This window comes from Callithrix jacchus, chromosome 12, assembly GCF_049354715.1.
Source record: "Callithrix jacchus isolate 240 chromosome 12, calJac240_pri, whole genome shotgun sequence".
NCBI lineage: Eukaryota > Metazoa > Chordata > Mammalia > Primates > Cebidae > Callithrix > Callithrix jacchus.
The window spans coordinates 29,591,321-29,619,093 of record NC_133513.1 but is presented as its reverse complement, the minus strand read 5'-3'; the positions used below and the strand labels follow the sequence as shown (position 1 = coordinate 29,619,093).

Below are 27,773 nucleotides of genomic sequence, written 5' to 3'. Positions count from 1 at the left end.
GAGAGAGCAGGAGAGAAAGAAGCAGGGAGGCAGGAGAGGAAGAAGCTGCCACGGAGGACGACAGGCTGCGGGTTTTCGGGGCTGCAGGTCCAGGAGGGGTAGGAACTGCTGCCCAGCGGAGCTAGGAGGAAGCGCGGAGGGAGAGAGCGAGCGAAAAGCGGGGGTGGGTGGGGGGAGAAGGAAAGGGGGAGACTGAGGGGGGAGATAGAAGCAGAGGGAGAGAGAGGAGGCTGCTGAAAGGAGAAAGAAGAGGGAGAGGAGGTGACAGGGGGAGAGGAGGAAAAGGTAGAAGGAGAGAGAAGAGAGGAGATAAAGGGAGAGGAGGGTTAGGAGGTGCATGAAGGAGGGGAGAAGGAGCTTCAGCGTGGAGAGAGGAGAAAGAACCGCGGAAGGAGAGAGCCCAGAGTGGAATGTGGAAGGGAAACAGCCTAGCAGGGAGCCAGGGGACAGCCATGGAAGGGACAGGTGGGGACCTGGGAGGACAGAGGAACTGGGGTCCAGAGGACGCTCCAGGCCTCTTGGCCAGGGCCTCCCTGACAATGCTCCCGTGGCCACTGCCTCTGGCCTCCTCGGCCCTCACTTTGCTCCTTGGGGCCCTCACTTCTCTGTTCCTCTGGTACTGCTACCGCTTGGGTTCGCAAGACATGCAGGCCCTGGGGGCTGGGAGCCGGGCTGGGAGTGTTCGTGGTGGGCCTGTGGGATGCTCGGAGGCTGGTGGGCCAAGCCCAAGGGGTCCTGGGGAGCCCGGGGAAGGACCTAGGACAGAAGGCCTAGTGAGCCGGCGGCTTCGTGCCTATGCCCGACGCTACTCCTGGGCTGGGATGGGTAGAGTGAGGCGGGCAGCTCAGGGTGGCCCAGGTCCTGGGGGAGGGCCAGGGGTCCTAGGCATTCAGCGCCCAGGCCTGCTTTTCCTACCAGACCTGCCTTCAGCCCCCTTTGTGCCGCGGGACGCCCAGCGGCACGACGTGGAGCTCCTGGAGAGCAGCTTTCCTGCCATTTTGCGGGACTTCGGGGCTGTGAGCTGGGACTTCTCAGGGACTACCCCTCCGCCTCGGGGCTGGTCCCCACCTCTGGCCCCTGGGTGCTACCAGCTCCTGCTGTACCAAGCAGGCCGGTGCCAACCCAGCAACTGCCGCCGGTGCCCGGGGGCCTATCGGGTACTGAGGGGACTTCGAAGCTTTATGAGTGCCAACACCTTCGGCAATGCCGGCTTTTCTGTCCTCCTGCCTGGGGCCCGGCTCGAGGGCCGCTGCGGGCCCACCAATGCCCGGGTCAGATGCCATCTGGGTAAGTAGCTGCCACCTACTGACCACCTCCTTTCCTCCATGATTTTCCCCCCAGACCCTCCTCTCCGCACAGAGCTGTCTGCTCTCTGGTTCTCACTCTTCTTCATGGCTCCCCGTTGCCGCCCACAGCAGCATTTCCTGAGCGTCTGTTATCTGCGCACCATCTTCATAAGCTTTGCCGTGGTCCTTGCCACCTGTCCTACACATTTCTTCACCTTGGCTATCCCCTGACGTTTTGTTTTACTTATTTATTTGAAATAATTTTTTTTTTTTTTTTTTTTTGAAACAGTCTTGCTCTGTCGCCCATGCTGGAGTGTAGTGCGCCATCTTGGCTCACTGCAACCTCAGCGTCCCGGGTTTAAGCGATTCTCCTGCCTCAGCCTCCTGAGTAGCTGGGATTACAGGCGTGTGCCACCGCTCTCAGTTAATTTTGTTTTTCGTAGAGATGGGGTTTCACCATGTCGGTGAAGCTGATCTCGAACTCCTGACCTCATGATGCACCTGCCTTGGCTTCTCACAGTGCTGGGATTACAAAGGTGTGAGCCACTGCACCTGGCCTAAAAGAAATCTTTATAGAACTATCATCAGTATTACTTGCCCTGAATAGAAGTACTCATAAAAAGCCTGGACAGGCCCAGCGAGGTGGCTCATGCCTGTAATCCCAGCACTTTGGGAGGCTGAGGCTGGTGGATCATCTGAGGTGGGGAGTTTGAGAACAGCCTGACCAACATGGAGAAACCCCGTCTCTATTAAAATAAATAAATAAATAGCCAGGCGTAGTGGTGCATGCCTGCAATCCCAGCTACTTGGGAGGCTGAGGCAGGAGAATTGCCTGAACCCGGGAGGCAGAGGTTTCAGTGAGCTGAGATCGGGCCATTGCACTCCCGCCTGGGCAACAAGAGTGAAACTGTCTCAAAAAAAAAAAAAAAAAAAAAAAAAAAGCTGGGTATGGTGGCTCATTCCTGTAATCCTAGCACTTTGGGAGGCTGAGGTAGGTGGATCATAAGGTCGGGAGTTCAAGACCAGCCTGGTCAAGATGGTGAAACCCCATCTCTACTAAAAATACAAAAATGAGCCGGGTATGGTGGTATATGCCTGTAATCCCAGCTACTCAGGAGGCTGAAGCAGAGAATCACTTGAAACCGGGAGGCGGAGGTTGCAGTGAGCCAAGATCTTGCCACTGCACTCCAGCCTGGGTAACAGAGCGAGACTCTGCCTTAAAAAAAAAAAAGCTTTAAACAGTCTAGAATGTTCTAGTCAAGTGCTCTAGTCTCTCTAAGTCTTAAGCCTACACTTCATATTTTAAAAGGGAGCAATGTTAGTGGGATGTCAAAGTTATAGTAGCACCAAACTGAGATTTTTTTTTTTTTTTTTTTTTTTGAGACAGGGTCTCACTCTGTCACCCAGGCTGGAGTGTGCAGTGGCACAGACCTGGCTCACTACAGCCTTGACCTCCTGGGTACAAGTGATCCTCTTGCCTCAGCCTAGTGAGTAGCTGGGACCACAGGTACCCACAACCATGCTCAGCTAATTTTTAAAAAATTTGTGTAAAGACAGGCTGGACCCAAACTCCTGGGCTCAAGTGATGCTCCTGCCTTGGGCTCCCAAAGTGCTGAGGTTACAGGTGTGAGCCACTGCACCTGTACTTGGTGGCATTTTTTGATGCCTTAAAGATTGGAAGAAAATGGAAAAGGAAATAATTTTCTGTTATTCGATGCCATGACCTTGTTTTGCCCCAAATAATCCCCTGCGCTGCCAGCTGGATGTGTCCTACACTTCAGGGCACACTGACCTCAGGGCCAGTTCCAGATCCTTTCTCTCTTCCCCTCTCTGTGCTCTAAATCATAAAAGCCTTCTGGCTAATCCTGGCAGATGCCACACATGCTGTTCTTTTCAACCTAGAATCCCCTTCCCCCTTACCACCTCCTGACAAACTCCTATTCAGTCGTCAGGATTCAAATGTTCAAGTGCCACACTTCCTCTGGGATGCCTTCCTGTTGCCCCATCATTTGAGTTGGCTGCTCACTTTCCTCACCACACTCAGCCATGTGGTCCTTGGGCCAGGATTGTCTTTAATCTTATACCTTGTGGGGAGACAGAGCCTATCACACAGTAAGCTCTTGAGTCAAACTGTCAGAAAGCCCAGGAGGAAATACCATTTCCTTCAGGAAGCCTTCTCTTTTCTCTAAAATGAGGGGTTGCAGCCAGGCGCCACAGCTCATCTCTCAAATACCAGCACTTTGGGAGGCCAAAGCAGGAGGACTGCTTGAGGCCAGGAGTTCAAGACCAGTGCTGTCTGTATAAAAATAAAATAAATAAAATGATGGGTCTGGCCAGCTGCAGTGGCTGACACCTGTAATTCCAGCATTCTGGGAGGCTGAGGTGGGCAGATCACTTGAGCTCAAGGGTTTGAGACCAGCCTTGCCAACATGGCGAAACCCCATGTCTCTATTGAAAATACAAAAATTAGCCAGACATGGTGGTGCGCACCTGTAATCCCAGCTACTCTGGAGGCTGAAGCAGGAGAATTGCTTGAACCCGAGGCAGAGGTTGCATTGAGCCGAGATTATGCCACTGCACTCCAACCTGGCGGCAGAGCGAGACTCCATCTCAAAAAAAAAAAAAAAAATTAGCCCTGCATTGTGGCGCACACCTGTAATCCCAGCACTTACTCAGGAGGCTGAGGCACAAGAATCACTTGAATTTGGGAGGCAGAAGTTGCAGCGAACTGAGATCACACCACCACACTCCAGCCTGGGTGACAGAGTGAGAATCTGTCTCAAAAAAAAAAAAAAAACCAGATGGGGTCACACTACCCACAGCAGTGTTTCCCCAATCGCCTAGCACTTCCTCCTGAAGGACTGTATTGTAATTCTATTGTGGCCACCTTCCAGAAAGAAAGGAGGGACGACCACAAAACCTGGCATTTAAGGTCCTTAGAGCTGCTGACTGGCCAGGACGGGCCCCTGGGTTGGAGGTGTGAGTGCTGGATGCCCGGGTCTCTTCTTACAGGCCTGAAGATCCCTCCTGGCTGTGAGCTGGTGGTTGGCGGTGAGCCCCAGTGCTGGGCTGAGGGGCACTGTCTACTGGTGGACGACTCTTTTCTGCACACAGTGGCTCACAATGGTAACAGTGTGCCCATTCTACAGGGGGCGGTGAGGGTCTCAGGAGCAACGAAGCGTAGACTAGAGGGCTGCAGAATCAGGCCCCGTGGACTTCCTGTCCTACCACCACCATCTTCCGGCTGCATGACCTTGAACAAGTCACATAACTTCTCCAATCCCCAAGGGCCCCCACCTTCTTTATCAAGTGACTGCAAGGATTAAGTAATGTTAGGTGCACAGAAAAGCGGTTACCAGTACAAGACTCTGGGTTCCTGTTCTACCTCTTTTACTTGGGCAAGTGACTTAACCTCCTTATGCCTCTGGTTTGTATAAAATGGGGTTAATTATGGTAATACAACATAGTTTGTTTTGACGATTACCTATCAGCTGGGCGAGGTAGCTCACGCCTATAATCCCAGCACTTTGGGAGGCTGAGGCGGGCAGATCACCTGAGGTCAGGAGTTCGAGACCAGCCTGGCCATGGTGAAACCCCATCTCTACTAAAAATATAAAAATTAGCTGGGCATGGTGGCGCGTGCCTGTAATCCCAGCTACTCAGGAGGCTGAGGCAGGAGGATTGCCTGAACCCAGGAGGCAGAGGTTCGGTGAGCCGAGATCGCGCCATTGCACTCCAGCCTGGGTAACAAGAGCGAAACTCTGTCTCAAAAAAAAGAAAAGAAAAAAAAGATTCGATACATATAAAGGGTTAGAACAGGGCCTGCAACTTATTTACTGTTTGCTTTTCTGGTCTTTGGTGAGTGCTCTGGTGTGGAAGTACCTAATGTCAATGGCTCTGCTGTTCCTGTCCCATGTGCCCTAGGCTCCCCCGAAGATGGGCCTCGAGTGGTCTTCATCGTGGACCTCTGGCACCCCAACGTGGCAGGGGCCGAGCGCCAGGCCCTGGACTTTGTCTTCGCACCAGACCCCTGAAGGAAGGTGCTCCCTTCACACTCTGAGACGCTGTGCTCAGGAACGGCTTCATGGTAGCCAGTCCATACTGCTGGGGGATGGGTGGGGTGGAGGGTGGGCACTGGCTAGTGAGCACTGAAATATAAATTCTGAATCCTCTCCTAACTCCTGACTACTTCCTTCCCAGGGAGAGGCTGGAGCAAGGCCTCATGTCCTCCTAGTACAACCAAACTAGTACCTCTCTTTCTTTTTTTTTTTTTTTGGGAGAGTCAGGATCTTGCTATGTTGCCTAGGCTGGTCTTGAACTCCTGGGCTCAAGTGATACTTCTGCCTCAACCTCCTGAGTAGCTGGGATTAAGGTGTGAGCCACCATGGTTGGCTAGATATCTCTTGATATAGGAATCTCCCTGTCCCTCTCTCCAGGAGCCAGCACCAGTTCCTCAACTCAACTTTATTCCAATAATTTAATAGAAAATTAAAATAATAAATAATATGAAACAGACTGAGAACGCTGAGCTGGGCAGTCCCAGGCCAGTCTAGTAGAAAGTTAAGGAGGTAGGGAGGATGGTGGGGAGGGCGGGGCAGACTACCCTGCACAACGCAGGAGGCGGCTCAGACTGCGGTGGTGTTAGGAAGGGCAGGCCCGACACTTTGGCATGGAAGATGCACTGAGAAAAGAGAAAGGGAATTCTAAATCCCTCTCAACCAGCTGGAGAGGGAAGGACACAGGATGGGGACAAGTGTTGGCTTTGGAAGGCTCTGAGCAGTGGGGGCCGGAATGTACCATGTTGTTAGCAATGGGGTCAAGATGGATGGAGAAGGGCCAAAGTGAGCTGTGCCATGCAATGAAGGGACAGAGAAGGACCCACGACTTGACCAGCAGAGCCGGGGCAAAGGTCTGGGAAGGGGAGGGAAAGAGAGGGAGACTGGGTCCCAAGGCAGGAGGAAGGCAGGGGGAGGGTCAGAGGTCAATCCTTGAAGACAATTTGTTGGCCATGAGGGCGCTCATCATGGGTGATGTGGCGCCGGACATGGATCCTGCGGACACGGTGCTCTCGGTTCTCTTCATCCTCCCCGCGGCCGGCCCCACCAGCTCCAGCTGCTCCCCCTGTGGCCTCCAGGAGGGCTGGGTCTGGGCCCCGGGGAGTCTCGTAGATCAGGATGTTCAAGGTCTCCTCAAAGATCCGGGCCTCTGGAAATTCCACCTGCAAAAGGCCAGCCAGCCCCAGCTCCTTCCCTCTGGTGCAGTCACATAGGGCCATCCCCCTGCCCAGGGCTCCTGCACAGATGCACCTCCTAGCCCTGCGATCAGGCCCTTGGGCCTGGCCTGGCCTCTCTGCCACTCTCCCACTCCTTTACTCAGCAAAGTCATACTTCAAGGCTCAGCTCTGATGTCAGGCAGGCTGAATTTGTTTTCTCTCCTTCATCTCCTGCCCTGCCTAGACTATTGGTATATGCTTGCATTTGACAAATACTGAGCAAGTGCACTGCACCAGGTATCGTTTTTTTCGTTTTTTTGTTTTTTTTTTTGAGACGGAGTTTTGCTCGTTACCCAGGCTGGAGTGCAATGGCACGATCTCGGCTCACCGCAATCTCCGCCTCCTGGGTTCAGGCAATTCTCCTGCCTCAGCCTCCCGAGCAGCTGGGACTACAGGCACACACCACCATGCCCAGCTAATTTTTTGTAATTTTATTAGAGACGGGGTTTCACCATGTTCACCAAGATGGTCTTGATCTGTTGACCTCGTGATCCACCCGCCTCGGCCTCCCAAAGTGCTGGGATTACAGGCTTGAGCCACCGCGCCCAGCTGCTACCAGGTATTGTTTTAGGCACTGCAAAAACATCAGTAAACAAAACAAGGGTCCTGTCCTCAGGAATTTACATTCTGGTGGGAGGACTCAGTCATACACTTCAGAAAATATAAACTAGCTGGTCATGGTGGCTCATGCCTGTAATCCCAGCACTTCAGGAGGGATAGCTTGAGGTCAGGAGTTTGAATCCAGCCTGGGCAACGTGGGGAAACCCCATCTCTACCAAAAATACAAAAAATTAACTAGCTGTGTTCCCAGCTACTTGGGAGGCCGAGCTGGGAGGATCACTTGGGCATGGGAGGCAGAGATTGCGGTAAGCAGAGACTGCACCACTGCACTCTGACCTGGGTGACAGAGTGAGACCCCATCTCGATAAATAAATAAATAAAATATAAACAAAGTCAGATGATGATGTTTAGGAAAAGATATAAGCCGGGTATGGTATCTCCTGACTGCAATCCCAGCACTTTGGGAGGCTAAGGCAGGAGGATTGTTAGAGCCCAGGAGTTCAAAGCCAGCAAGGGCAATGTAGCAAGATCTCATCTATTTAAAAAAAAAAAGGCAGGGAATGGGGAGAGAGAGAGAGACAGAGACAGAGAGATAGAGAGAGACAGAGACAGAGAGACAGAGACAGAGAGAAAGAGAGAGACAGAGAGAGAGACAGAGCAGGAAAAGAAGATGTGATGGCCAGAGCCAGGAGTGTTAGAACTTTTAAAAGGGACTCCAGGGAAGGCCTCACTGAGAAGGTGACATTTGACCAAAGGAGTGGGGGTGGGGACTAGGCGGACAGCTAGAAAGGGCAGCCTGGGAAGGGCCAGAGCCAGCGTGAGAGCTGTGGTCAGGAGTGTACCCAACGTCTTATTGGAATATATTACCGGAAGATCAATGCAATTAAGGCAGAGATGAAAGAGAGTGGAAAGGGATGAAGTTGAAGAGGTGACCGGGGCATTCCCTTGTGTGGCCTTGGAAGCATCTAACACAACTCTTAGCAAACTTTTTGTTCGTTTGTTTCTGAGACAGGATCTCACTCTTGTTTAGTAGGCTGGGGTGCAGTGGTGTGATATGGATCCTTGCAGCCTCAACCTCCTGGGCTCAAGTGATCCTCCCACCTCAGCCTCCTGAGTACCTGGGTAGGCCACTATGCCCAACCAATATTTTGTATTTTATTTTTTGTAGAGATGGGGGCTTTGCTGTGTTGCCCAGGCTGGCCTCAAACTCCTGGCCTCAAGTGGTCCCCTGCCTCAGCCTCCCAAAGTGTTGGGATTACAGGCGTGAGCCATGCACTCTAATTATTGGTTTATCTTCCTATTTTCCCAATTACAGAGGATGTTTCTTGGAAGCTGGGTCACTGATTCATTCATTTATTCAATAAATATTTCCTAGCCTCCACTGTGTGACAAGGGCCTGGCTAATTCCAGGGAGAAAGGAAAGAAAAAAACATGGCACTGCCCACAAGAAACTAACACCCCACTGCTGAGGTAACCCCATCCCCTCCACCCACACATGATAATAAACACTGTCTTTAGCTATGAAGGGAGTGTGACCAACTTTGGGGTTGTGGGGTTGAAAGTTCATGAATGAAGGTGACCCACACAAAGTGATGCTTAGCTTGAGTGTTAACATTAAGTACAAGTTCATCAGGCAGATAGAAGGAAAGAATTCTAAGAACAGGCAACAGTGTGTGCAGAGGTAAGAGGGGTGAGACAGCACTGGGTGCTTAGAGGCTTGCGGTGACTGTGGTGTACCTGAGGCACACGGCTCACAGTAAGCTTGGAAGAGACCACATGAGGAAGAGTTTGTACTTTGCTCAGCACTTCATTCACCTTGATTTCCAGCCTGGTGCAGTACATAGCACAGAGCAGGGGCTTGGGGAATATCTGCTGATGATTGCCACGTTAATAACTCAGGATCTACAAACTCAGAGGCTGTTCTAAGAGACATCTGGTCCTGGGGCTTTAAGAATCTATTTTTGGCAGTGGATCTTTCTGAATTTCTTTTGTTTTTTAGAGTCAGGGCCTCACTCTGTCTCCTAGGATGGAATGCAGTGACATGATCATAGCTCCCTGCTGCCTCAAATTCCTGGGCTAGGCTGGGTGCAGTGTCTCACACCTGTAATCCCAGTACTTTGGAAGGCTGAGGTGGGCAATCATTTGAGGTCAGGAGTTCAATACTAGCCTGTCCAATATGGTGAAACCCTGTCTCTACTAAAAATACAAAATCAGCCACGCGTGGAGGTGAGTGCCTATAGTCCCAGCTACTTGGGAGGTTGAGGCAGAAAAATCGCTTGAATCTGGGAGGCGGAGGAGGTTACAGTGAGCTGAGATCGCACCACTGCACTCCAGCCTGGGAGACAGAGAGAGACTCTGTCTCAAAAAAAAAAAATCTCGGGCTCAAGCAATCCTCCTGCCTTAGCCTCCTGAGTGGCTGGGATTACCCGTGCATGCTATCACACCATCAGGCCACCACAACTGGCTAAATTTTTTGACTTGTTACAGAGATCAGGTCGCACTATGTTGCCCAGGCTGGTCTTGAACTACCGGGCATAAGTGATCCTCATGCCTTGGCAGAGTCCTGAAATTACAGGTATGAGCCACTATGCCTGGCCCCTTCTAAGTTTCTAATGACAACTATAGACCTCCTATACAGAAAAATGCATACACCCCCATAACCTGCACACTAATTCAGGAGTTGCAGACAGCCTTGAAACCCATCCAACAGGCCTAGGCTAAGCACCGTGCTCTAACCCATGACCCCGACTTCACCAAGAAACAGGGACCCACAGGGATAAGGTGGCTTGCCTGATGTTGCACACCCAGACCCCAGGATCTGGTTCCTGCCTCCTGCTTTTGTCCAGGATCCTGGTCCTGCCCACCCCCAACCCCTCGTGCAGGCTCTGAAACCCCTCTGACCTTGGTCTGCTTCTTCTCCGTAGCATAGACAATGGAGGTGCAGCACACCTCGGCGATTTTGCGGCCCTGCCCGTAGAAAGACCAGCAGCAGATCTCGTCCCCCAGGACATCCTTAAGGAAGAGCAGCCGCCCGTGGAAGCGCAGGGCCAGCTTGTCGAACAGCTCGATGTTCTTAAGTAGGTTGTCATCTGAAGTGCTGAGGACCAGGGGACCAGGAGGACTCAGCGCAGCTGGCACCCCTCCCTCTGTACCCCCAGGATCAGGGCCTGGATGCATCCCCAGCCCTCTGCTCCTGCCCAGGATTTTGGTGCCCAACAGGAAGCCTCCTCCACCCCCAGGGCCAGGCTAAGTGGGCCTCGGAAGGGAAGCCACATGTGCTGAGCAAATCCCAGCACAGCAGTGGCTTCCGTGGGGGCCCTAGAGCCAGGCCACCTCCCTGGGGGTCCTGGTGCCCCCACCTTTTTTTTTTTTTTTTTTTGAGATGGAGGCTTGTTCAGTTGCCCAGGCTGGAGTGCAGTGGCATGATCTCGGCTCACCACAACCTCTGCCTCCCAGGTTCAAGCAATTCTCCTGCCTCAGCCTCCCAAGTAGCTGGGACTACAGGCACGCACCACCACACCCGGCTAATTTTTATATTTTTAGTACAAATAGGGTTTCACCATATTGGCCACGCTGGTCCTGAACTCCTGACCTCATGATCCGCCCGCCTCAGCCTCCCAAAGTGCTGAGATTACAGACATGAGCAACTGCACCCAGCTGGCACCCACACCTTTTAAACTAGGTGACACTAGGCAAGTTACTTCACCTCTTGGTGCCTCAACCTTCTCATCTGTAAAATGGAGCTCACAACAGTCCTGACCTCAACGGGGAGGACTCTGCCAGTTCCTAGAGAGAGAGCACTTGGGACAGGCTCACCATTATCACTTTGTGCTCACCCAAACCCCAGGTTACTGATGACTGAGCTGAAACCGAGAAGTGGAAAGGACCTGCCCAGGGTGCCAGGGGTAAGAGGCGGAGCTGAATCTGCGAGCAGGCAGGCAGATGTTCTTGTAGGCCCCCGTGTGGCCAGGGCCCTTGCCTTGGGTAGAAGCAGGGCTGTGCTGCATCCCAGGGTCCCGCCCAGTACCCCGCACCCCCACGGTCACCTGGTGTAGGAGTACTTGTTGTTACTGCGGTTGTGCAGGAGCTTCACCACGGGCTGGTGGGGGAGAGAGGATGGAGGAAAGGGGTGAGACTGCAGGGAGAGGACCCCAGTGAGCCTCCACCCTACAGGGCTCAGGGGCCTCACCTTGGAGGTGCTGGCCAGGAGCTGCTGCTCCTCCCGGGGAGATGTCACCGTGGGGATGAGGCACAGCGGGGACAGCGTCTCCCTTTTTTGCTGGGGAAGAAGCGGAAGGTGGTTAACAGCATGACCAAAGGCCACGTACTCCCCATTTAAAAGCCTTCAAAAGCTGCTTGGGAACAACTGGACTCCTCAGTGGTCTGCAGGGCTCTGTGGCCTCGGCTCCGCTGACCTCTCTGCCACTCTCCCTTTGTTTGCTGGGTTTTGGTCCCACAGACACTATACTGCTTCACACATCCAGCTCGTGCCCACCACGGCCACTGGCTGTGCCCCTGCCAGGGATGCTTTGCTCAGCTGTGAGAGTGACAGGTCCGTCATGCCATTCAGATCGCAGCTCACACAGTGCCTCCTCAGGCCAGCCCTCCCCAGGTCCCCTGGCTAAAACACCCTCCTCTACATCTGCCTTTTATCAGTTCATTTTCTACACAGCACTTAGTGCTTGACTTTTTCTAACATGTTTATATATTTGCTTATGATCTGTCTCTTCCACCTATCGGTAATTACCTAGTAAACAGCTGATGCTCTGTGAGTGTTTGTTGGATGAATGAACGTATTTGTTGAGTGAATGAACCTCATTGAGTGGGGTGAGGTTGGAGAAAGAAATCAGAAGCAAATGCATGGGCTTTTTTCTCTTCTGTCTTCTAGAATCTACATGCCAAAATCTCTCTCACTTCTCCCAACCTTGAAAATTCAATGTGCAATTCTAATGCAAATTCCAGATTTTTTTTTAAGAACCTCATAAGACTCTCTAAAATTGACACAGAAGAATAAAAGTCTACAATTACTTAGGTCAATTTTTTTTTTTTTTTTTTGAGAGGGTCTTGCTGTCACCCGGGCTGGGTGCAGTGACGTGATCACAGCTCACAGCAGCCTTGACCTCCTGGGCTCAAGCCATCCTCCCACACTTACGTCAGCTTTTAAAAAGAAGAGCAGAGGAAAGGCCGACCCTGCTAGATATTAAGATAGGCTGCAAAGCCGCAACAGTGAGAACAGTGTCAGTTCCGAAACAGAAACAAAAACACCCGAGAAACACAACAGAGCGCTCAGAAACAGACCGCTGTGTATATGAGGACTAGGATTTTTAAAAAGACACCACAAATGAGCAAGGTAAATTATGGAGTACCAATTTGTTATCTATCACCATCTAACAAACTGCCCCCAATTTAGCAGCTTAAAATATTTATTTGTTACTTCTGTTTCCGAGGGTCAGAAACTCAGCAGTGGCTCAGCTGGGTGGCTCTGGCACAGGGTCTCTCGTAAGACTGTGGCCAAGATGTCAGTGGTGCTGTAGGCATCTGCGAGCATGACTGCCCCTAGAGGAAGCATTCTGAGAAAGCTGTTCGTGTGGCTGGCAAGTTCGCGCTAGCTGCTGGCAGGAAACAGCGAATCTCTGCTATGTGGATCTCTCCACAGGGTTGCTTGAGCTCCTCACAGCATGGCAGCTGGCTTCTCCAGAGCAAGTAATTCCAGAAAGGGCAAGGTAGAAGCCTCATTCTCTATTTTTTCTTTTTTTAAGATGGAGTCTTGCTGTGTTGCCCAGGCTGGAGTGCAGTGGTGTGATCTCAGCTTACTACAACCTCCGCCTCCCAGGTTCAAGCGATTCGCCTGCCTCAACCACCCAAGTAGCTGGGATTACAGATTATGTGCCATTACGCCCAGCTAACTTTTGTATTTTTAATAGAGACAGGGTTTCACCATGTCGACCAGGCTGGTCTCAAACTGCCGACCTCAGGTGATCTGCCTGTCTTGGCCTCCCAAAGTGCTGGAATTACAGGTGAGCCACGGTGCCTGGACCCTCATTATCTTTTACCACCTAGGTCTGTCGGCTGTATCCAGTGTGGAAGGAGATGACACATGGGAATGAGCCCCAGGAGTTAAGAACCATCAGGATGCCTTGGTTACTCACTCCACAGGCCACCGCTGGCCCTCAGTGATTTCCTCCCTCCCACATGCCAAATACATTCACCCGCTCCCAGGATCCTCCATCATCCCATTACAGCATCAGCTCAAAATACAGAATCTCGTCATCTCAATCATGTCAAGATGGGGATGTGGCTCTAGTGAGCAGTTCCTTAACTACAGCTCCTTAAATGCATTTCTTTTTTGGGGGGATGGAGTCTTGCTCTGTCTCCCAGGCTGGAGTGCAGTGGTACCATCTCGGGTCACTGCAACCTCCACCTCCCAAGTTCAAGCAATTCTCCTGTTTCAGCCTCCCGAGTAGCTGGGATTACGGGCAAGCACCACCATACCCAGCTAATTTTCGTATTTTTAGTAGAGACAGGGTTTCACCATGTTGGTCGGGCTGGTCTCGAACTCCTGACCTCAGGTAATCCACCCGCCTTGGCCTCCCAAAGTGCTGGGATTACAGGCATGAGCCACGGCGCCCGGACTTAAGTGCATTTCCTATCTGCAGACCTGTGAACTAAAGAGAAAGGTTAACTCCTCCACACACCCAGTGTGCAGTAGAAGAGGCAGGCACAGGATAATGAGTAAGATAGGACAATCTTGCTCAAAAGCAGGGGAAGCTAGACATGGTAGCATGTGCCTGTCATCCCAGCTACTCGGGAGGCCAATGTGGGATGATCACTTGAGCCCAAGAGTTCTAGACCAGCCTGGGCAACATATCAAGACTGTCTCAAAAAAAAAAAAAATGGGGCAAGGGACAGGAGGCACATATAAATCTGTATAAATTCTATAATCCAGTTGGAGAAATGCTGGAAACTCTTTGATGCCTCCTCCTGTTCAGGAATGATTCTCCATGGCTCTGCCTGAGTCATTCCACCTCTTCCATGAAAGATGTTTGCAGCTCCACAGTTTCATCTGCCTGCTTCCTATAGAAGTTTGGGGGTGCAAATACCTCTTGTCCTTTTGCACTGGCTCTGTCCTTTTTATTCCAAGCTGGCAGTGTTTCTGCCAATATAATTCTCTTCATAACTTATTGGGTATGTTGCATGTCTTAGGGTTCACTACATTAGAAAAAGCCACACCTAAAAATCTCTGCAAGTGGTCAGGTGTGGTGGCTCACCCTTGTAATCCCAGCACTTTGGGAGGCCGAGGCGGGTGAATCACCTGAGGTCGAGAGTTCGAGACTAGCCTGACCAACATGGTAAAACCCTGTCTCTACTAAAAATACAAAAATTAGTCAGGCACGGTGCCGGGCGCCTGTAATCCCAGCTACTCGGGAGGCTGAGGCAGCAAAATTGCTTGAACCTGGGAAGCAGAGGTTGCAGTGAGCTGTTTCAAAAAAAAAAAAATCTGCACGGTAAGCCCTTCTCTACTTTGGGCTTATGCTGAGATGCTTAGACACAACACCTTTAAGGCTCTCAGAAGCACTATTATTATTTGATTTGACTGGAAGGTCCCTCTGAAGCATCTTCCTGGTATTTCAGAGGTCTTAACAAAGGATTTTCATCACATCCTCAGCTTCACCTTTAGACCACATTTTCCTGTATATAATGCCTTGGAAGCCATTTGTTAACATTTGTTAATTTAACATCACTTGTTATCTGGAAAGGCTGGGAATTTTCACACCCATCAACTTCAGGCTCCTTTTCATTCAAATGGTTTTTTCTTTAACTTACCCTCTCCTCTTCAATTTTACTAATAGTGACAAGAAGACAGGTGGCACCTTCAACATTCTGTCTGGGAAGCTCCTTAGCTTCCATTCATTAGATGTATTTCCTACCCTCCACATTATTGCAGGAGACAGTGTTGCTAAACTTTCTGCCACTACACAAGGATCTCCTTGCTCAGTTTCCAATAGTATTTTCCTAACTGTTCTTTAAGCCTTCATTGCAGCCTCCTTAAAGGTCATTGGACTCTTATTAACAGACTCTTAAACTTTTTTTTTTTGAGACAGAGTTTCGCTCTTGTTACCCAGGCTGGAGTGCAATGGCGCAATCTTGGCTCACCGCAACCTCCGCCTCCTGGGTTCAGGCAATTCTCCTGCCTCAGTCTCCTGAGTAGCTGGGATTGCAGGCATACGCCACTGTGCCCAACTAATTTTTTTTGTATTTTTAGTAGAGACAGTGTTTCACCATGTTGACCAGGATGGTCTCAATCTCTTGACCTTGTGATCCACCCGCCTCGGCCTCCCAAAGTGCTGGGATTACAGGCATGAGCCACCACGCCCGGCCACTCTTAAACTTTAAAAAAAAAATTTTTTTTAGAGACCAAGTCTCACTATATTGCCCAGGCTGGTCTCAAACTCCTGAGCTCAAGTAATCCTCCCACCTCAGCCACCGAAAGTAATGCGATTACAAGCGTGAGCCACTGTGCCCTGAAAATACTCTGTCCTTAAGCTTTGTTAGTAACACTCTCCTCAAAGACCTTCCAGCTTCTTCCCACTTCTCAGTTGTAAAGTTACTTCTACATTTGAGGTTTCTGTTATGGCAGACCCCCATTCCAGAAACTGAAGTCTGTTCTCTGTTGCTGGGTAACAAATTACTATAAACTTAGCAGCTTAAAACAATAGTCCAGGTGTGGTGGCTCATGCCTATAATCTCAGCATTTTGGGAGGCCAAGGCAGGAGGACTGCTTAAAGTCAGGAGTTCGAGACCAGCCTGGCCAACATAGCAAGAATCTGTCTCTATTTTTAAAAAATAAACAAAAATAAACATTTATTATCTCACATAGTTTCTGTGGGTCAGGAATTTGGGATGGGCTGAGCTGGGCAGCCCTGGCCCAGTCTGTCATGAAGCTGAAGTCTGGATTTTGGCCAAGGCTGCAGTCATCAGAAGGTCTGCCTGGGCCTAGAAGCTCTGCTTCTGAGACAGGTTACCAGTATGATGGGGAGTCTGTGCTGGCTGTTGGCAGGGGCTTCAGTTCCTCACCAAGTGGACCTCTACCTAGGGCTGCCTGAGTGTCCTCACATAGTACTTCCCAGAGCGAGTGACCCCAAAGAGAGGCAGAAGCTGTGATATCTTTTATGACCTAGCTTCAAAGTCTCATGCTGTCATTTCTGCAATGTCCTATTGGTCATACACACGGATCTCCTCGGTGAGGAAGTGAATAGGTCAGCCTATTCAGTGTGGGAGGGGTCTAAACAAGAGCCTGGAAACCGGGAGGCAAGAACCCCTGGTGGCTCTCATGGGTGCTAGCTACCAGACTGAAATAGCTGGCACCGGGAAAACTAGCTCACCCTACGGAAGACAAAAATGAGCTAAATCCCTTCACAATTCATATTTACAAAAGTGAGCTCCATTTAGATTAAAATACCCATATATGAAAAAAAACCCATATTAAAAACTATAGGCCAGGCATGGTGGCTCATGCCTGTAATCCCAGCATTTTGGGAGGCCGAGGTAGATGGCTCGCTTGAGCTCAGGAATTTGAGACCCACCTGAACAACATGGCAAAACAGTCTCTACAAAAAAATGCAAAAAATGGCCAGGTGCAGTGGCTCACTGTAATCCCAGCACTTTGGGAGTGCAAGGCAGGCAGACCACAAGGTCAGAAGTCAGGAGTTTGAGACCAGCCTGGACAACATGGTAAAACCCTGTCTCTACTAAAATACAAAAATTAGCCGGGTGTGGTGGTGTGCGCCTGTAATCCCAGCTACTCAGGAGGCTGAGGCAAAGAATCACTTAAACACGGGAGGCGGAGGTTGCAGTGAGCCAAGATCATGCCATTGCTCTCCAGCCTGGGCAATAGAATGAGACTCTGTCTCAGAAAAATAAAAAAAAAATCAGCTGGGTGTGGTGATGCACGCCTGTAATCGCAGCTACTGGGAGGCTGAGACATGAAAATCGTTTGAACTTGGGAGGTGGAGGCTGCAGTGAGCCAAGATGGTGCCACTGCACTCTAGCCTGGGTGACAGATCAAGACTCTGCCTCAAAAAATAAAATAAAACTGTAAAGCTAACAAGAAATGGAGAATCAGAAAAAAATTTTAAACAAGGCCATAAGGATATGCCATTAGGCAAAAAATGGTGAGGAATTGGACTACATCAAAATCAAAAATTTTTCAAGTTGACAATGGAAAGCATGACTTTACAAATAATCTCATGTAATAACGTTGAAGAAATGATAAGAGTAATAGGTATTCTATGGCACAAATATAATTACTGGTTCAGGTAAGGATTATCAATTGATGTGCCATTGATAGGTAACCGCCTTAATTCAGTGGGCAAATAATACCATATGCATTACTTCATAGTTGGCAACAAGGAAATGTAACAATAATAGAGGGGCCTGTATCCAGGGGCCAATTATGAACGTCATTAATGACGAATCATATTAACAATATTACGGGTTACTCGATGTGACCTAATGTGAAATACATACATAACATTACCTAAAATGTATTCTAACCAAAACGTTTAATATCAGTAATTTGATTTTATTATTTTATTTATTTTGAGAAGAAGTCTTGCTCTGTTGCCCAGGCTGGAGTGCAATGGTGCAATCTTGGCTCACTGCAACCTCTGCCTCCCAGGTTCAAGTGATTCTCTTGCCTCAGCCTCTTGAGTAACTGGGATTACAGGTGCCCACCACCACTCCCAGCAAATTTTTGTATTTTTAATAGAGATGGAGTTTCACCATGTTGCCCAGGCTGGTCTCAAACTCCTGACTTCAAGAGATCCACCCACCTCGGCCTCCCAAAATGCTGGGATTACCGGTGTGAACCACTGTGCCCAGCCAATATCAGTCATTTTAAATCTACAGTCTGGTTTATAGGAAATTAAGGGTAGGGCTGGGTAACAGACCAACTGATACAGGGAGTAAACAACCAGGCCAATTTGGAAAGAGGTCACTGTGCAGGACAACTGGCAGTCTCTTTAACAAGCCAGCATCATGAGGAAAAGGGACCCTTGGATTATAGTAAAGTAATGCATATGGTATTATTTGGCCACTGTATTAAGGCAGTTACCTATCAATGACGTACCAATTGATAATCCTTACCTGAACCAGTAATTACATTTGTGCCACAGAATACCTCTAACTCTTATCATCTCTTTAACATTATTACTTGAGATTGTAAGTCATGCTCTCCATTGTCAACTTGCAGATAACCAGACGCAGCGTGAAGATCTAGACTGGTCCCTGGTTTGATGAACCAGGTATAAAAACACATTTCTGGAACAACTGGAGAAACTGGAGTATGCCCTGGACTGGACATTAAATATTTATTGACATGTAAAAATGGCAATTATTAACAACAACAAAAAAGCAGATTATAAAACATTTCATACAACATGGTTCTATTTTGGCAAGCAAACCACATACATGCACACATAAACTCACACACAGGAAAAGACCTGAAAGGATATTTGGTGCTTTTATTTTTTAGATTACTTATGTTTCTGAAATTTCTACAGTTAATAAATACCACTTCAAAATAATAAATGATTATTTTTAGCTTTAAAAAATCAAGGATTTCCATCCAATGCTAGATGCCATAAGCAGGTAACATTCTAAGAGAAAATATTGGCAATATCTACACTGATTAGATATTTTTATCTAGAACAGACTTTTTCAACTGGTGTTCCTCATCTGAATCTCAAAAACCAGCAAAGCTGGGCACAATGGCTCACACCTGAATCCCAGCACTTTGGGAGGCCAAGGCAGGCAGATCACTTGAGGTCAGGAGTTCAAGACCAGTCTGGCCAACATGGTGAAACCCCATCTCTACCAAAAATTACAAAATAATTAGCCGGGCATTGTGATGTGCGCCTGTAGCCTGAGCTACTCAAGAGGCTGAGGTAGGAAAATCACTTGAACCCCAGAGGCAGCGGTTGCAGTGAGCTGAGATTGCACCACTGCACTCCACCCTGGACAAAAGAGCAAGACTCCATCTCAAAAAAAGAAAAAGAAAAACAAAACAACAGCAAATAATTAGAGTATTTTTTGAAATTTGCTGAGGAGGGTAGACAGTCCCATTTTACAGGCTTAGAGGTTAATTTGTTATGTTGATAGGTAACTGAATAAGCAATTCACAGAAAAGGAAACAAAAAAATGCTAGTGAGTATATGAAAAGATGATGAACCTCATTAGTAATTGGAGGCATGCAAATGAAAATGAGATCACTCTACACTCATTGGATTGGCAAAATTAGAAAGCTGGATGATGCCTCGTTTTGATGAGGACATGCAGAAATGGGATCTCTTATGCACTGCTCATTATGAGGATAAAGTGCTATAACCATTCAGGAGAGCAATTTGGTGATATTTACTAAAACCCAGTTTGCAGGTGTCCTGTTATCCAGCAATTCTACCCCCAGCTACAATCACAGGAGACTCTGGCACAGAGCCAGAAGGGAGCACGTACCAGGATGCTCATGGTGACACGGTTTGTAGGGCCAGGAACTGGGAGGCAATCTAGGTCTCCAACCTCAAGGGAATATATGAACAAAATATGGTGAACGAACACCATAGATTCCTCTGCAGCTGTTAGAGGCAAAGAACTAGATGTACTTGGAGCAGCATGAATAGATCTTGAAAAAAGTGCTGAATTAAAAAAACACAATGCAACAGAAACTGATTCACAGCTTCAATGCCATTTATGGACATTTCAAATACACACATATGCAGAACAATGCTTTAGCTTTTCCAGCATATGTAACAAAACATTAGAATTGGATGGGTGCCCCTGGGGAAAAGAAAAGTAGGCAGGGGATTGGGAATGAAGGGGAAGAAATAAAATGAAAGAGAAAAGGTTTGCAAAGACCAATAATGATGATGAAATGCCACACTGAGGCGTGTGCCAAGCTGTGTGGGGTGGGGAGGGAGCTTGGAAAGGAGAGAGCAGGAGTACAGAAAAGCATTGCTCTTGGGAGGTTGATGGTCAGATAGCCAGGTAACCTGGGGTCAAATCTGAGCTCTGCGGCTTCCAAGCTCTTTGACCTTGGATGTATCACCCAAGCTCCCTCGTGTTTCTTTTTATGTCAAACAAGGGTACAAGATATATACACAAGCAGATAGCAGAATCTCTCTTGACACACTGCAGATACATGATAAAATTAGTAAATTTAAAACTACAGGCCTCACGCGGTGGCTCACACCTGTAATCCCACCACTTTGGGAGGCTAAGGCAGGTAGATCACATGAAGTCAGAAGTTCAAGATCAGTCTGGCCGACATGGTGAAACCCTGTCTCTACTAAAAATACAAAAAAGTAGCAAAGTGTGGTGGTGGGTGCCTGTAATCCCAGCTACATGGGAGGCTGAGGCAGGAGAATTGCTTGAACCTGGGAGGCAGAGGTTGCAGTGACCCAAAATCAAGCCATTGCACTCCAGCCTGGGAAACAGAGAGACTTTGTTTCAAAAAAGAAAAGAAAAAGAAAAAGAAATACAGAGCAGGAATGTACTTCTAAGATCTAGTTCAATCAGTGTTTCTCAAATGCAAGTGGTAATTTATTAATGGGTCATGAAATAAGTAACGGGTCCCAAACAGCATAAAAAGAAAGAAGATTATCAGAGTACATTTCATTAAAAGTATCTTTTTACAGAACTGTTATTTCAGTTATATATGAGTATTAAAATGCATTTTTCCCCCGATGGGACGCAACAAAAAGTTTGAAAACACGGATATTGTCCAGAGGAGTTCTATACCTTTGGGTTTCAAGAACCAGTAAGTATTCCCTGAGACAACAGAAAGTTGTTCAGACAGGCCACTTTTTAATCTACAAAGGGCATTCGAAAAGAAACTTTTATGATCAGCCAGGTGTGGTAGCACATGCCTGTAATCCCAGCATTTTGGGAAGCTGAGGCGGGTGTATCACAAGGTCAGGAGTTCAAGACCAGCCTGCCCAACATGGTGAAACCCAACTCTACTAACAATACAAAAATCAGCTGGGCATAGTGGTGGGCACCTGTAATCCCAGCTACTCGGGAGGCTAAGGCAAGAAAATCTCTTGAACCTGGGAGGCAGGGGTTGCAGTGAGCCGAGACCATGCCATTGCATTCCAGCCTGGGGGACAGAGCAAGACTCTGTCTCAAAAAAAAAAAAAAGAAAAAGAAACTTTTATAATCTCTTCTTACTATTGTATCATAAAAGAAAGGTCATTTTTAACATTGTAAAAATAAAACAGTATTAACAGGCTTTATGTAAAACTCATTACTTCGTACTTATTTCTCTCCCTTCACTATCTTTTGGAACATGACAGAATGCCAGAGGTAGGAATGGACTCACTGAAGGTCAATGAGTCAGCTGTGACAGGTGACACAGAACTCCTATGTCCTGGCTTCACTTTCCAAGCTCTGATCTTCAGAACCCTAAGGGGTCCACGGAAGTGGAGCCCAGCAGGTGGGGTCTCTAGAATCCCCAATCCTGTTTTACTGGGAGTGGCCCTGCTTCTGTGAGATTTCATTAGAATAAAGAATTTAACCGATTAAAAAAAAAAATTAGAAAGCCCCTGGGGGTTGGAAGCCATGGGAGAACGATGCCTCCCAGGATAGGACCAGATCGCAGAGGTTATTATATTTCAATTTAAATTTAGATGTTTTTCCCAGGTGACATGAGAGAGCTATTTTGGATTTCTGAGCAAGAGAGAGAATAGATGGGAGTTGCGGTTAAGGATAATTACTCAGGTTCGAGTGTAACAGCTGGACTGGCTGCATAGGAACAGTGGGAAGCAGAGAGCAGCTATTTAACCATTGCAATGGTCCTGGCATGATGTTGGGATGGGGGTGCTGCCTGAGGCAGCAGGAATGCAGAAGATAGCATCCCAAATTCTCTGGGGTTATGGCCAATCAGAGGCAGGCTCTCTAGGCCATACCCCATATCTCCTTTCTTCTGTCCTAATACCTGCTTGGGCAGCTCTCTCAGGAACATAGGCACCGGGACTCGGAAGGCCCTCACCTGCAGTGCCAGCTGGCAGTCGTCAATCAGGCCCTGAACCAGGTAGTAGCGTGCTTCGCCCAGCAGCTCTCCCAGTTCTCTGGTACTCTCTGGCAGTGGCACAGACCCGTCCCGCAGGTAGTTGAGGATCGTACCAAAGTGACGGCCACTCCGGTCAATCAGCACCCAACCTAGTAGGGTGGGGAAAGGCAGAAGGAAAGACGGCTTTGCTGGGGGACCTGGAGCTATTAAATTAAAGAAAAATTTTTTTGTAGAGATGGAGTCTCATTATGTTGCCCAGGCTGGTCTCGAACTCTTAGGCTCAAGTGATCCTCCCATCTCAGCCTCCCAAAGTACTTGTATTATACGTGTGAGTCACCACACCTGGCCTAAATTATAAGAAAAAACGGATTCCAGCTAGGCGTGGTAACTGACGCCTGTAATCCCAGCACTTTGGGAGGCTGAGGAGGGTGTATCACCTCACATTTTTTTAAGCTGTGAGGTCAGGAGTTCGAGACCAGCCTGACCAAGAGGGAAAAACCTCATCTCTACTAAAAATACAAAATTAGCCAGGCATGGTAGCGTATGCCTGTAATCCCAACTATCTGGGAGACTGAGGCAGGAGAATAGCTTGAGCCTGGGAGGCGGAGGTTGCAGTGAGCCGAGATGGCGCCGTTGCACTCCAGCCTGGGCAACATTAGGGAACACTGACTCAAAAAAAAAAAAAGGATTCCAAAGTCACAAAAAAGACTGAATACTAATCTGTGCCACAGCCAAAAAATCTCTTTAAAATATCTCTAGTGAGTTCTCCCATAAGTTACACATCCAGCCGGAGAATTAATTCTTCCATATCTGATCTACAGTCAGAAGCTCTTAACACGAACGGTCTTGCAGAATTACCTTATCAATAAACCTCTAACCCCCATGTTAATTCTGACCATCCTATTTAAAATGTCGACCTCCCTCCAATTCACTACCATTTTAACTTTTATATTCTTCATAGAACTTATCAGAAAAAAAGAAAGAACTTACTACCTGCATATTATGCATTTTTACCTGCTTATTGATCTCATCTCCCACCTCCTTAAAAAAGGGGACTTGCCATAATTTTGTCACGTTCATTTACCTATGTATCTCCAGCACTAACTGATATTTTACAAACACTAATTGGACAAATGAATTCGTCACTTTTTTTTTTTGATGGAATTACACTAAGTTGCCCAGGCTGGAGTGCAGTGGCAAAATCTCGGCTCACCCACAATCTCTGCCTCCCAGATTCAAGCGATTCTCCTGTCTCAGATTCCTCAGTAGCTTGGACTACAGGTGCCTGCCACCACATCCGGCTAATTTTTGTATTTTTAGTAGAGACGGGTTTCACCATATTGGTCAGGCTGGTCTCAAACTCCTGACCTCAGGTGATCCACCCACATTGGCCTCCCAAAGTGCTGGGATTACAGGTGTGAGCCACCGAGCCCAGTCAAATTCTTCACCTTTGATACTTGAAGGCAGATGTCCGCCTCCCAAATTTTTATCCTCCTATTCTCATAGTCCTTGTTAACTCCTCCCTTAAGAATCTCCCAGTTCCAAACTCCAAAACTTTGGGCATGTAGGCTCCAAACTTGAATGCGACACTCCAAGAAGGTAAGGTTCACCTGCCAATGACACCTGTCCACCCCTCCACTCTGGTGTTCCTAGCAAACCTAAAGCATCCTCCTTTTGTAATGTGTGTCTACAGGTGGATTCCTGGAGTGTACAGGGACCTGTGTCGGGGAACACAGAGGCAGACAAGATCTCCCACTTCTCTAGGCTGGCTGAGCAGTTCTGAGGCAGAGAGGGAAGCAAAAGGCTGGGCAGTTGGAAGAAACTGAGAAGGCTGCCAGGAGTAGAATTGCAGGCAGCAGGGCTAGTACCCAAGTCTTTAGCTGAGGGGTGAAGGGTGGGAGAGCTGTCATGAGGATTATGAAGTGACACGTTCAATCACTTACCACAGCGCCTGGCAGAATTAGGGGTTCCGTAAATGTTGGTTATTGCTGGGGGTAAAGGACTGGGGAAGAAGGGAAATTATGAATGAGAAAGGGGAGGAGATGAGATGTGGGCGCTGGAGGGAGCTGAGAATGAGTTGACCGGACAGTAGTGAGCAGAGAGAAGGGGCATGAAGAGCCCCGGTGGTGAGAGACTGTGGGGAACGCGAGTTGGGGGTCTGGGGATGGAGGCACGGTGGGGAAGCCGCTCGTACCTCCGGCGTCGGTCAGCACCTCCACACGGCCGCTGAACATGGCCTTGAGCATGGTGTCCTGTCCCGTGAGGGTGCGCAGCGTGGTGTAGTGCAGCGAGCCGCCCACGTTCAGTTTCACGTACTTGCTGTTCGGGGTCAGCGGCTTGAGACCGTAGGCGGCGGAGCCAGGCTCTAGACCCGAGAGCTTAGGGGTTTCTAGGGACGGGGCCGCGGCCGCCGCCGGGCCCGAGGCCTCCGCCGACATACCGGGTGGCAGCGGCGGACGGCGATCCCAGGCTCTCTCCGCGCCCTTTGGCCTCCTCCCGAAGACCCTCGGCCGCCCCCAGCCCTCGGGCCAGACCGCTCGGCATACACGCCCACTCGCCGCTGCTACTAGGCGACACCTGCCCGCCGCCCCATCGCGCTCGCACCACCCGGAAGCCGGCGCCGGGCAGCTGCGCAGGCGCGGCTCCGCCCCAGAGAGGGGGGAGGGCCTGCAAGTGCGAAGCATGCGCAGCGGGCTTGCAGGGGGAGCCGGAGCAACAGTGGGTTGAGGCCTGAGGGTCCCGAGGTGGGTCGATGTGCCCTCCCGTCTGGTCTGTAGTATGCAAGACCAGATCGAGGATGCTGCCGACCCCTGCCCAATGTGGAAAGCCAAGTCTCCGCCTCGTGATTGGGTCTCTGCTCTCAGAGAGCTTCACGAACTTAAGGGGAAACAGACCGAGAGATCTGGGCGTTGGGCAGTTTCCCGCCTCCCAGCCCTGCGCACTGAACAGACGGTGACGAGAACTGCGAACAAAGCACGGAGGGAAGCTCTTAAAGGAGGCCAAAGCGGCTGGGCGCAGTGGCTGACACCCCAAAACCCCAGCATCTAAGCCCAGCTACTCGGGAGGCCGAGGCAGGAGGATTGCTTGAGGCCAGGAGTTGGAGGCTGCAGTAAACTGTGATCGGACGACTGCAAGTGGGCAACATAGTGTCCTAAAAAAAAAAAAAAAGGCCAAAGGGGTAGCAGTGTTGCCCGGGCACCAAGGATGGAAGGCCTCCCAGAGGAGGTGATGCCGAGTTGAAGCTGGGAAGCGGCCATGTGGAGATGTGAGGGAAGAGTTCCAGGCAGAGAGAAGGCAAATCCAAAGATCCTCAGGGTGCGGTGGCTCATAGTTGTAATCCCAGCACTTTGGGAGGCTGAGACAGGTGAATCACGAAGTCAGGAGTTCGAGACCAGGCTGTCCAATATGATGAAATCCCGTTTCTACTAAAAAATACAAAAATTAGCCAGGCGTGGTGGTACACACCTGTAATCCCAGCTACTCAGAGGCCGAGGCCGGAGAATTGCTTGAACCCGGGAGGTGGAGTTTGCAGTGAGCCAAGATAGTGCCACTTCACTCCAGCCTGGCAACAGAGTGAGACTCCATCTTTAAAAAAAAAAAAAATCTTCAGGCAGGCAGGAACACGCTCTAGTATTTGAGAGCAGAGGGTGTGTCAGAGGTGGCCACAGCAGCTGAACAAAGGTCTTAGAATCCCAGCTAATGTCATGGGACCTAGCACCCAACCCCAAAAGAAAGAAGAAAAGATAGGAACCCACTGTTGACAAGAAAGTGCACTGAGAAGTGTTTTTATCTGACCCAATCTGCATCCAGTTTAGATGCTGATACATCAGGGATTTAACAATCTGCCTTAATGTCTAGCAAGGGGGGTTGCTGGAGGGAAAACAGAGTCAGAGTTTTTCCTTCAACCCTGCCAGCAGGTCACTGGAAGATGCTAGAGGAATGACTTTTCTCTGGGCATGGCTGGTGTCAGGGATGCACATGCAGGAGAGTGCGGAGTGTAAATGAGTGACATGGGCCCGTTACTGGAGATAAACAAGCCTGTAGTGACCGGGAGCTCATGTTCTACCAAAGGGGTTGCCAGTTCTGATTTTGGTGGCAGTGAAAAAGAGAACAGCACTTGCTGCCAGGTGGGAGCTGGTTTGCACCCTCACTCCAGAAGCCTTGGTGTTGCTAGGAGCTGGCCTGGCATCAATAGTGAGGCTATGGTGGTGTCCTGTTGAGCATAATAGTTTCACAAAGAACATCAGACAAGGTCACTCTGACTGATGGGTCGAGAAAAAGACCATAATTAAGCCTCAACACAGAAACAAGAACATTCTCCAAACCACAAAAATGACTGAGCACAACCCCCTCTCTTGCAGCATAAGTCACTGCTGCTTTTTGTTGTTGTTGTTTTTGTTTTGTTTTTGAAACAAATTCTTGCTCTGTTACTCAAGCTGGAGTGCAGTGATGCGGTCTCGGCTCAGTGCAACCTCCACCTCCAGGTTCAAGCAATTATCCTGCCTCAGCCTCCAGAGTAGCTGGGATTACAGGCGCATACCAGCATGCCTGGATCATTTCTGTATTTTTAGTAGAGATGGGGTTTCACCGTCTCTGGGGTTGCCCAGGCTGGTCTTGAACTTCTGACCTCCGGTGATCTGTCCGACTCAGCCTCCCAAAATGCTGGGATTACAGGTGTGAGCCACTGCACCCAGTCACTGCGGCATCTTTACCAAGAACAGTTTTAGCTTGATTCATTCCTCCCATTGTCTAGATGAGAATTATGAAGATAACCAAAAAGAATGATCCCTACTTCCTGATAGCATCCAACCCAGAGCAAATGCCCCCCTTTTTTAACCCACCTAGGAATTCGCCTAACACAAGCCCCAATCTTGTAGTAAGTCCTTTCACACATTCTCTTACTGAGATGTCCGTGGTGTTCAGCCTCCCTTGTTCAACTATAGGTGCTTCCTGGTTGTCCTTGGTTGGAGGGTACTATCAGAAATGGAAGAGCAACAAAGATTCAGCTGAAGTCCTCACTGCCTTGGACTGAGACCTTTGACACATCATTGTGTGCACATCTGAAACCACTTATATCTCTGAGGTGCCATCCTGCTGATGGCTGGAAGATAAGTGCTCAATGAATGGAGTTCTGATATTTTGTTGATAGCCTTAAGCATTGGGTTTATTTATTCTTTTTTTTTTTTTTTTTTTTGAGACAGGGTCTCTCTCTGTTGTCCAGTCTGGCGTGCAGTGGTATCATCTCAGCTCACTGCAACCTCTGTTTCCCAGCTCCAGTGATTCTCCAGCCTCAGCCTCCTGAGTAGCTGACACTAAAATTAACTAATGTCAGTTATTTATTTATTTATTTAGGTAGAGATGAGGTTTCGTCATGTTGCCCAGGCTGGTCTCAAACTCCTGAGCTCAACGTGGTCCTCCCATGTCAGTTTCCCAAAGTGCTGGGATTATAGGTGTGAGCCGCCACACCCTGCTAAACATTGGGTTTATTTCGTTTTTCAATTTTTTCACTCCTGTAATAAGGTCCCCACCCTGGATATTTAGTTATCTGACCAGATTTTTATTTTGTCCTTGGTGCAATTGTTTTCTGTCCTTC

At 49.0% G+C, this 27,773-nt stretch overlaps 2 protein-coding genes across 6 annotated transcripts; one reads left to right on the top strand and one right to left on the bottom strand.

The window, feature by feature from the left end:
* The first annotated feature begins 198 nt into the window (after nucleotides 1–198).
* On the top strand, nucleotides 199–5,801 carry ASPHD1 (aspartate beta-hydroxylase domain containing 1). Its single transcript, XM_002807413.6, is given in 4 exon segments — nucleotides 199–382; nucleotides 384–1,287; nucleotides 4,299–4,412; nucleotides 5,211–5,801. Coding segments are annotated over 4 exon segments (1,173 nt in total). The 5' UTR covers nucleotides 199–337; the 3' UTR covers nucleotides 5,321–5,801.
* On the bottom strand, nucleotides 5,736–24,812 carry KCTD13 (potassium channel tetramerization domain containing 13). 5 transcript variants are annotated; one of them, XM_017978853.4, is made up of 7 exons: nucleotides 24,375–24,812; nucleotides 22,160–22,329; nucleotides 19,630–19,692; nucleotides 11,309–11,398; nucleotides 11,166–11,218; nucleotides 10,021–10,216; nucleotides 5,736–6,504 (listed from the first exon to the last, which is right to left on the bottom strand). In XM_017978853.4, exons 1-7 carry the CDS (start codon nucleotides 24,616–24,618, stop codon nucleotides 6,268–6,270), a joined length of 1,053 nt encoding a protein of 350 aa, XP_017834342.1. In that variant the 5' UTR covers nucleotides 24,619–24,812; the 3' UTR covers nucleotides 5,736–6,267. The 5 variants fall into 5 exon arrangements, with proteins under 5 accessions (XP_017834342.1, XP_002756093.1, XP_078201258.1 ...); XM_017978854.4 differs by lacking the exon at nucleotides 5,736–6,504 and adding an exon at nucleotides 6,983–7,132; XM_002756047.6 differs by lacking the exon at nucleotides 19,630–19,692.
* Nucleotides 24,813–27,773: the final 2,961 nt, after the last annotated feature.

Coding starts and splice junctions, on each gene's coding strand:
- KCTD13 (XM_017978853.4), bottom strand. CDS start 24,618: ATGTCGGCGGAGGCCTCGGGCCCGGCGGCGGCCGCGGCCCCGTCCCTA. Junction 19,693..22,159: donor ACTGCCAGCTGGCACTGCAG/GTGAGGGCCTTC, acceptor TATTCCCTTGAG/GTTGGAGACCTAGATTGCCT. Junction 10,217..11,165: donor AACAAGTACTCCTACACCAG/GTGACCGTGGGG, acceptor CCTGGTCCTCAG/CACTTCAGATGACAACCTAC.